The sequence below is a fragment of the Otolemur garnettii genome, unplaced genomic scaffold (assembly GCF_000181295.1).
Source record: "Otolemur garnettii isolate 467f Iridium unplaced genomic scaffold, OtoGar3 scaffold00002, whole genome shotgun sequence".
Lineage (NCBI taxonomy): Eukaryota > Metazoa > Chordata > Mammalia > Primates > Galagidae > Otolemur > Otolemur garnettii.
The window spans coordinates 26,773,962-26,784,674 of record NW_003852397.1 but is presented as its reverse complement, the minus strand read 5'-3'; the positions used below and the strand labels follow the sequence as shown (position 1 = coordinate 26,784,674).

Here is a 10,713-nt window from a genome sequence, read left to right as displayed (position 1 = left end):
ACATTCATTCTGCAAATAAACTAATGTTTGATGAGCTATCCTTTAAAACTTCCCCGCTTAAAATAAGCTTTATGGCTTTCCTGAACCAAGGATAAAATAAAGCATAAATCAAAGGATTTAGGGCTGAGTTGTAATAAGCGCCCCAACAAGAAATTTCATAGATATAGGCGGGGGTTATGAAACCCATAAAAGCATCAACTAGTGTATCGATTGTGTATGGTAACCATGAAATCATAAATGCTACTACTGTGACCCCCAGAGTTTTAGCTGCTTTTCTCTCCCTTCTGGCCACTCTGGCTTTGTAACTCCCTGAGGAAGATTCTGCTTTGCAACTCGTAGCTTCGATTTTTACAGCTTGTTGTTTAGCTACCAGAAAAATCTTACTGTACAGGGTTACCATAACAAGGGTAGGGATGAAGAATAACAAAAAACTTATCAAAACCCAGTCTTGATTCAGAACAATTTGACAGCCACCTACACAGTTGAGAGCACTTACTAAGTCCTCCAGCCCATTGTCACTGACACCTGTGTAGAACACAGCACCACTGTACATGAGGGGCAGGAGCCAGGAGACAACAATGCAAATTCCTGACACCGACACCGTGAACTTGGTAGGATAGACCAGAGGGTCCGTAACAGCAATGTACCTGTCGATGGAGATGAAGCACAAGTGCAAGAGGGAAGAATAACAAAATGCCACATCACAGCAACTGTGCAGGGTGCAAAATTTGGCTCCAAAGTACCAGCAGCTCTCCACGGACCTGACCATGCTGAAGGGCATCACGGTCACACCCACCAAAAAGTCAGCACAGGCCAGAGAGGCGATGAGAAAATTGGTTGGAGAGTGCAGCTGCTTGAAATGAAGAACTGAAGTTATCACCAGGAGATTTCCAAATACAGCCAGCAGAGACCCAAAGCCAAACACTGTGTACAGAGCCACCTGAGACCCGGGTGAATAGGGCATTTTCATACAAGATCCGTTCACATTTTCATAGCAAAGCTGCACGACAGCTTGGGAAAAATTGCCAGTCATGGTCCTACTGTGTGATGCTTGCTGTTTCTGTCCTTTCTTGTGGCAGGGAATAACAATTTTGAATTCTGAAAATTTAAAAGAGAATCAAATTGCATATCTGAGTAATTGCTTTCAAATATCACCATTTATGTTCTTTTTCCATTTTAATTATAATGAAAAATTAAAAGAAATTTAAAACTCAAAGATTATTCAGTCTTTAGTGACTTAATTATTCTGTAACCATGTCTAAATCTCATAGTTAACCACAAGCAAATCTGCTATGAATTTTCATTAGCCCAGAAATCATATTCTCTGAATAACTAAAGAAATTTAATTTACATGCTTTGTTTACTATACCTATGAAGCTCTTACTTGCAAAGGATAATCACCTGATGTAATTACATATTTGAAGACTAACCTTTTAATAGGCTCTTACCCCCAGGATGTTTTAGGGAGCCAGCCAATCAACCTCACCCATTATAAATTCTTCATAAGGAATCCCTGCAGTGTAAGGTGTGAATCATGAAAGAAAACCTACTTTGGATAAATATAATTAAAAAGTTCTTTCACAAAATGTGCTTCTCTGTGTTGTGCTACTTTGTAGAAATAATTATGATTTTTCATAACCAAGAGATTTCTTTAAGTCCAGCTGCCCTGAAATAGACCAATATTTGACAAAAAATATCACCTATTCCCTATTTATAATATTGTCTACCAAAAAAAAAAAGATCGTTTACATAATTTGCAGGACCCAACAAAATAAAAATGCAGACTTCTGAAATATGGGAGGAACATGTCATTAAAGGTACTAAAATAGAAATATTTTTTCTTTCCTTTATTGTCTTTCTTGAGCTGTCATGATGCTCAATATTTGCTATGTAATGTCCCACTCCTTTGGGCACAGAGAAGGTAACAGAGCAGGTGAAGATCTCTGCACATAACCCACCCCCTGCCAAGTTCACCCTCCTGCCAGTGGCAGAACTAATATGTTCTGGCCAAGATGGGGGAAAGGAAGCTGAGCCAAGCATTTGCCCTTTTACAGACCTGTCACCTCAACCACCAACAGACAGGTGCCCCCCAAGGGACTGCAAAATCCACACCAGAGAGAACTCGATACTTGGATTGAAGGTGAGGGGGTGGCCCGACTGAGTAGCATTTGGAGTATGTGAGGGCTGCGCCAGCCTGGAGTGGGGACAACAGCCTATATGCTTCTGCCGGACACTGTGGGCGGGGAGTGGGGGGGGTGGGGGGGGTGGTACGCAATATTAGCAGGAACATAGAGAATAAGGGAGGGAGATTAAGGACTGAAGCTCCATATAAAGGGAGCTTTGGGGAAAATTGCTGGCCATGGTCCTGCTGTTTGATGCTTGCTGTTTGTGTCTGAAAGGACACAGGGAATTGTGGTAGGGAATAATAATTTTGAATTCTGAAAATTTAAAAGAGAATCAAACCACATATCTGAGTAATTGCTTTTGAATATCACCACTTATGTTCTTTTCCATTTTAATCATAATGAAAAATTAAAAGAAATTCAAAACTTGAAGATTATTCAGTCTTTAGTTACATAGGAAAAATAGTTATTGTGGATCCTCTATAGCACCTATCAAGTAGGAAGTGATAAAGATGTTTCTCCCCCCAACAGCATATGTAGGACTTGAAAACAGAAATATAATCTGCCGTTTAGGATAAAAGATCTTAAAAATATATTGGAATAAATCTAGGAAAACATATATTAAAGATATGACATGAAAACAATCATTCAGTTAATTATCTGCCAAATTCTTCTTGGTAATGTTACCTTAGCTTCTCCTTACATTCTCAGACTTAATTTGATCTTACCCTGCTCCTATTCCATAATCTTACCTCCCTATTTGCTGAAATAGGAAATAGGCAATTTATAGACTAAAAGGATGCAGGGCTTCAGGGATCCATGATGGAGGCAGAAGTCAAAAATGATTGCCAGGTTTTTCCTTGTCAACAAATAAGATACAGCATACCGGAGAAAGAGTATACTGAAGAGGGAAAGACGATGACTTAGGTTTCATCTAAAACTGGGGCCAGAGGGACATAAAACTAGAGTGCTTCAGTAAGTAGTCCAGCCTAAAATTTGTCAGCTCAGGAAATAAACTCTGTGGGAGACAGTCCTTCAGGATTCCTCAGATTCTGGTGTTTTTAAAACCACAGAGGTCAATGAGATTGCCTGGTGCCCAATAGCCATGGTGCCTAGGATGTATCAGATACTCGGTATTAGCTGACTGGATTTGAGTGTGCAGAGAGAAAATAGAAAGAGCCAGAGAGCCAGAGGAGTTATTCCTGGAAAAAAAAAAAATCATAGCCAGAAATGCAAATGGAAAAACAGGAAAAAGTGGCTCCATCAACACCGTGGATAAAAGAGATTCGGGGAGAAAGGTGTAACCAGGAATGTCTGGTGGTGTATGTGTGTCAAGTTACATCAGGACTGACTATCGTTTGCCGGCATTAACAACTATGAGAATGATGAGCACGATGGACTTCTTTTGGGGGGAAGTTGTAGAATCTAGACTGCAGTGAATTGAGAATGAGTGGAAATTAGGAGGGAAGGCAAGGGAGATAATTAACAACGACTGGGATTCCACAACTGTCAAGAGGAAGAGAGATGCATAGTCAAGAGCCAGAGACAAGGATCCCAAGAACATCCATGGTGCTCTTTTTGTTTTGATTTGATCTGTGTGTTATTGTATTCTGGATGTTAGATAAAAACCAGTGAAGAGGTGAGACCCAAGGTGGAGCTCTAACTGGAAAAGTTTTATTGCCAAACAGGTAACCAAGCACAGATACAGGCTCTGAAAAGTTGGGTCCAAAGGAGAAGAAATGGGGCAGATTTCTTAAAGCCTAAGGCCACAAACGGCCTCTTCCCTGTATTAGGAGAGTAGATTCTCTCACCCTGCTCCTATTAGTCACTCAGTGTTGCTGAGTGACCAGTGAGATCCTGGCTCATTGATCAGGTAAGCACCCAGTCACTGGAGGTGTCCCCAGCCATGCATGGGGCCTCTGTGTTGGGATGATGGCATTGGATTAGTCTCCTGTTCCTGCTGAAATAAATTACTAAATTACAAATTTAGTGGCTCATTTCAACACAAATTTATTGTTGTTTATTCTTACAAGACTAGATTGCTGGGGGTTAGAAATTCGAAATGACTTTTAATGAAGTTAGATCAAGATGCAGACAGTACTGCATTCCTTCTGGAGGTGGAAGGGAATCTGTTTCCCGCCCTTTCACACATCCTAGCATTCCTTAACTTGCTGCCCCTTCCTCCATCCATAAAACTAGCAGCACGGCATCCTCAAATCTCTTTCTGCCTCTGACACTGACTCTCTTCTCTCCTCCTGACACTTTTAATGACTCTTGTGATTACACTGAGCCCCACATGGATAATCCGGGATAATCTCCCCATTTTGAGATTTTTTATTTAATCATATCTGCAAAGTCCCTTTTGCCTCATATAATAACATACTTACAGGTCCCAGGGATTAGGATGTGAACATCACAGGGGAGGAAGGATTTTCTGCATACCATCGGCATTTACTGCTTCTGCTGCTGACGTCAAGTGTGGTCCGTGGAGGAGGGTGCCCCACTGCTGCCGCCATCTCTGAGAGACACCTGTCTCCAGACTTAGGCATCCCAGGAGATATAGAAGTTGGAGGTTAGAAAAGCTAGAGGGAAGAGCACCGTTTGTTAGGAAAGATGACAGAACTTCCAAGTGTTTACCTTTTGAGGACAAAGACCTGGCTCAAGTAAAAAAGTAAAGGTTAGAAAATATCTGCAATCATGTAAAACAGGTTTCTCCTCTTCCACCTTTCCTTCCCAGACGAGATAAAGATTTCATCAGGACTTTCTGCCAAGATGCCTCAGTTAGTCATGTGTCACCTCCTGTGCTCCAAATATATGAAAGAGACAGACATATTAAAAAAGAAGAAAAATACAATACAGTTCAAAGACAAGATAATCTCAGTGGGAAATCAAAGAAACAAGCACAACATCTGAGCAAAGCTGAAAATGAGGGCCCATTGGTTTCCGGGTTCAGAAAAATGGAATCCAGGACTTTGATTCCTTTAAGGAGGTTTACACATGCCCCAGGCAAATAGGAAATGAGACACTCTTCCCACTTAAAGTTAGGGTTGGAGTGAGGCTTAAAGTCAGGGGCTGGAGTGAGGCCTCTCGCTGAAAGGACACTGAAGCAACGTGACTTTGCCCCGGCTCCACCTAGGAGTTTGGCTTTTGGAAAGCAATTAGTCTAGGGAGATAAACGGACACAGACATGGGTTGACCACCGGGAACTTGGCTGAGCTGTCCATGCCTGTTTTCTTGGGTCAGTGTCCTTTCCAGTATGACAACAGAACAGGAACCCAGAGCACCATTGTGGAGCAAGATTGTATTTGGGGAACCTTTAAACCTGGGTGGAGACAGGCACTAAGTGTGTGCTTTGATTGGGGGCAAATGAAACAAAACTAAACAAACTCACCCATTCAAAATTTAAAAAAGCAAACCAAAGCTCCAAAGGACACACCGCTAAATTATAGCCAATAAAATTAACTACCATGTAGCCGAGCCACATTAAAGGCTGCCATAACTTTGTTCTTGATTGAAACTGTCTCAAGGTCTGCAGGAAGGGATATTCCTATGAAGACCCTCAGGAGAGATTAGAAAACTAATCTAGTGGGAGGCAGGCACTGAAAACAGAGCTTGCTGTGTTCAGGAATCTCCTGGAAGAGACCTGAGTAGCCATAAATCAAGATAAGGTTATTGTGCTGCTGAGTTAAAGAGTACGTCTATTCTTTACAGATGAATGCTTTGTTCCTTGAAGCAAAAAGAGATAAATAAGGCTCGTGACTTTTTTGTCACTTTATTGTATTGTAAATTTAAGATTATGTGTGTACTTGCAGAATGCTTTATAGTTAGGGTATATAAGTGAGTAAGAAATAAACTAGGGTCACTGTATACCTGAGAGAGCTGTAGCCCCCTTCTTTTCCAAGACATTCTGACAGCTGGTCTTTACCTCTGCAACCCCGGCCAGATCAATTCATGCAACACTACCAAAATATAAAACCTTCCAGAAGAGATTAATGTTATAGAACAGTGTGACAAAGATAAGCACAACTTCTTGGGTGTTATTTAGATACACATCTCTTGCTCAAACACAGATTCCTCTTGTAAATGATTATTGGAAGGACTTCAGTAGAAGCTTGAGAGCTGTTTTTAAGAAACACCTGCAGGTAATTCAGATCTTAATAAAAGCAAACAACATTACGAGGAATAAAACTGTCTTTTCCATTTGATGTTAGGATATTGAATTCAATGCAAAATGCATGGTAGGCCATACATAAACGTTTATTGAGTTAGAAGCTAGGTATGATCTATAATTTATTGTTGACTATCTTCTTTCTAAATCACTCACTAATGCTTTTCCTAACTCTGTGTGTGTGTGTGTGTGTGTGTGTGTGTGTGTGTAGACAGTCTTACTTTGTCACCCCTGGTAGAGTGCCGTGGTGTCATTGCTCACAGCAAACTCAAACTTTGGGGCTCAAGCAATTTTCTAGCCTCAGCCTCCCAAGGAGCTGGGACTACAGGCACTCGCTACAATGCCCAGCTATTTTATTTAGTGATGGGGTCTGGCTCTTGCTCAGGCTGGTCTTGAACCCGTGAGCTCAGGCAATCCACCTACTTTGCCTCCCAGAGTGCTAGGATCACAGGTATGAGCCACTGTGTGGGGCCTCTTCTCCTATTTTTTTTCTCTATTTCCTGTTATTAATTGTGGCCAGAAATGAGTCAGTACATAAAGGAAGAGGAGGTTTGCTCTAGTGGGAAGCTCAGTGAGAAAATGGCAGTTGTTGATTGCTGAAGCTTACGTGAACTCTACTCCACTGGATTAGAGTTGGAGAGGGTAAGAGATGGAGAGGGTAAGCCACGAATCACCACAAAATGTGTGGCCACCTCCATAAGGAGAGCCGGTATCCTTCTGGGAAATCATTTATTCACACTTGGGTTTGAGTCTTTGCTCTCCAATCTTTTTCACTTTATTGCTTATAGTAACGTGACAGCCTCACAACAGGGTAAACTAAAGGGGATTTGGGATGTCAACAGAAGAATGGAATGTCCATAACTTTTCACATGTCACCATTGAAAATGATACATTTCCTTTATATTAAATAATTATTATAAATGACTGAGATAGCCAACCATAATGTTCCCCTCAGCTTAACACAGGATTTTTCAGGCCAAGCGCAGTGGTTCATGCCTATAATCCTAGCACTCTGGGAGGTCAAGGCTGAGCTCACAGGTTCGAGACTGGCCTGAGCCAAAGCAAGACCACATCTCTAAAAATAGCTGGGTGTTGTGGTGGGCACCTATAGTCCCAGCTACTAGGGAGGTTGAGACAGGAGAGCCCAAGAGTTTGAAGTTGCTGTGAGCTATGATACTACAGCACTTTACTGAGGGCAACAAAGTGAGACTCCGTCTCAAATAAAAGAAGACAGAGTTTTTCCTGACTCTAGGCCTCTGACCTCTCTTTTTTCAAAGCATTTATTTTAGAAAATTTTTATTCATATGTTCTTTCTCTTGGGGATATGTCTTTTTTAAAGCTGCTCACTAGTCTGATAGCCCAGGAATGTCTTTCCTCAAGGATTTGGAAGGAATCCCATTGAAATGCCATCAAGGAAGACAGTCCCCGTCTCCCACTTTCTGTAGGAGGGTAGGAGCCTAACCTGGAGAGGTTTTCACTCCAAGCTGGAAAATTGCTTCCTGTTGGGAAGATAGGAGAGAGTTTCTTTTCCTTTTGGTAAGGCCAGTGAGCAAACACAGGCAGCCTACAACCTCCCCTCCCTTAGCTCTGAGAAACTCACCAGCCCTTTGTTTCAGTAGGGTTGAGTTCAGACTGAATTCTGGCCTCTCTACCCTAGTGCAATAGTCTCAAATAAAGTCTCCCTTGTCTTTACCTTTGTCTGGTGTGATTTTTACTTTGACAGGATAAACAGATAGCAGGGTTCATCAGTTGGCTATTGCATGTGATAAGAAACCACAAATTCTCAGGCACATGTAACATTAACATTTATTTGTCATGTATCTGAGTTCATCGAAGTTGACCCTACTTCAGGATGGGAACCTGGGGAAAGGGAGGTGGGGGCTCTGGTTAATGGGGCAGGATCACTTCACGTGTTTCTCATCCTCCTTGGATCTGCAGGCTACCCAAGAATGTTCTATGGCAAGGCCAGAGGTTCTGGAGAACAAACAGAAACAAGACCTGAGAAGGCCGAGTCTCCCAGCAGGCACCCGGCCTCTTCTGCTCTCACCCTGTCGCCTATGGGCAGAGCTGAGAAGTCACACAACAAAGGGCATGATTACAGGGAGGGGTGAATTAAACTGGCTACACAAAGTGTTAAGAAATATGCCTTTCTCAGCATGATGCGGAAGAACACCCAGTGATGGATGTTGCTCATTGTACGTGTTAACTACGGGAAAGGCATCACACTGTGAGACCCTGCTCAGTTCAGGAAACCGTCAGAAGACACTCAGTGAAGCTTCCTGGGGCCTGAGTTTACTGTCCAAGAGTACTGGCCATCCTGGGCCCGTCTGACTGCCCTGAGTACTGAGTGGATCAGCATTTTCAGGCATGCTTGTAACCTATTCATAATACACCATTATTTCATTGGTTGGAAAACTATGCCTTAGACAATAGCCTAATGGTCCATCAGATTTGGACTAACATTTTCAATAAGTTTTATAAGTTCTTAACCAACAAAATTTGTTGCCTACCTTGATTTGATCTATTGCTGCCCTCAGAGTGATGTGCTTTTTATTTTCTGTCTGTGTGGCAAACTAGAGAGGCACTGCTCAGGTCCTTCTTAAAGAAACAGGTCTAGGGTGGTGCCCATAGTTCAGTGGGCATGGTGCAGGCCACATACACTGAGGCTGGCAGGTTCAATTCCAACCTAGACCTGATAAAGCAAATGACAACTGCAACCAAAAAATAGCCCGGTGTTGTGGTGGGCACCTGTAGTCCCAGCTACTCAGGAGGCTGAGGAAAGAGAATTGCTTAAGCCCAAGAGTTTGAGGTTTCTGTGAGCTATGATGACACTGTAGCACTCTACCCAGGGTGACATGGTGAGACTCTGTCTCAAAAAAAAAAAAAAAAAGAAAGGGGTCTGGACCACTTGAGCATCCTATTTTAGATCACTCTTATTTATTATATTGATGAAATTACTTTGATTTATTTTATGGATGGTATTATGGTGATAAGGCAGGATGATCAATGGGTACCTAGCACACTAGAGGCCTTGTGAGATAACTGCTTCTTAGAAGTGTGGAGATGGGCCCCATGAAGACTCAGGCGTCCTCTACTTTATTAAAGTAGTCAGAGATGTCACAACCAAAGTAAAAAACAAAGAACTACATCTGGTCCCTACAGCAGAGAAGGAAGCATAGGCCTGGTGGACCTCCTCAGAATCTGGAGGTGGAACTCCAGACCTGTTCCCACAACTGGGGAGGTAGGCTGGGAGCAAGGGAGAAGGTGGGACTGAGTTTTGCGTTTTATATTAATTATCTGGATAACAGCAAGAAACAGAAAAGAGGGAGAGAGAGAGAGAAAATGAACATCATTCTGGTCTATATACCGGGTACTAAACATTCTGCCAGCTTGTGGACCTGGAGCAGAAGAGGACTCTGCACTGGGTCTGGGCTATAGTACAATTATCCTATAATTCAGCATCTTTGCAGTGATGATGGTATTGATAGTAGAAAAAGGCACAGTGTAGATTTTATTGGAGGCTCCATTGGGAGAAACACAAAGTCCTCTGCGTTCCAGAGAAAGACTATGCTATTTGCAGTGGAGAAAAAAACACCTATTGAAAGGTGGCGCTTGATATGCTACTGAGCCTAGGTAGGGATAAAATGCTTGACCTTAGGACATAAAGTGATCATATGTCTGAAGAAAATGACACATCTGAGAACCAGTACAAGCCAGACTGGAAGGCACACGTGAGTTGCGTGAACCCAGAGCACATGTCCAAATCACACTGCAGCAAACTGAGAAGTAGAGAAAGCCCAAGCTTGGTTTATAGACGGGACGTCTCAGTACGTGGGTGCAAACCAAAAACACCAGTTACATTATAAACTCACTCAGCATTGGCCTTGGAAGAGAGTGAAGAAGGAAAATCTTCCCAATGTGTGAATCTTTGGTTTTTAAAAAATACAGACAGCTTCACAGAATGTAGTAGCTGTTCTTTTAATGCTACCTAATTGTGAAAAATATATGACGCAAAAGCTATCAGGAATTCAGCAATGCTTTTAAACAAATATGTATTTTATTAATCAAAGATAGCGTGTGTAGTAATAATAGTACATACATGTGAGAGACATAGTATTTATATAGCTACCACCTGGGGCACAAGTGGATTCATTCCTTCTTTGAAGTAGTTCTGTAACCGCCCACTGCTGAAGCAGACAGTTTGGAACCAAACTCACCGGGATTAAGAGACCAAGCTCAGCAGTATGTCCCAAGGTTGGATTTCACTTGGCAGACATTCCTGCAGAGTGAAGCCTACATCTAGCCTTTATTGGTCTTGTTACAAATATACTTATATACATGGCTTTGTAGCAAGTTGGTATGCAGCTTGCAAAGGAGTTTATAGCTTATTTATATAAATAAACAAAAGAAGAGCGGTGTTGC

At 42.1% G+C, this 10,713-nt stretch overlaps 1 protein-coding gene across 1 annotated transcript; it reads right to left on the bottom strand.

Moving 5' to 3' along the window:
- TAAR8 (trace amine associated receptor 8) lies at positions 1 to 1,036 on the bottom strand. The gene has a single exon (XM_003781678.3). It carries the CDS (start codon positions 1,031 to 1,033, stop codon positions 5 to 7), a length of 1,029 nt encoding a protein of 342 aa, XP_003781726.1. The 5' UTR covers positions 1,034 to 1,036; the 3' UTR covers positions 1 to 4.
- Between the last annotated feature and the right edge of the window lie 9,677 nt (positions 1,037 to 10,713).

Coding starts and splice junctions, on each gene's coding strand:
- TAAR8 (XM_003781678.3), bottom strand. CDS start 1,033: ATGACTGGCAATTTTTCCCAAGCTGTCGTGCAGCTTTGCTATGAAAAT.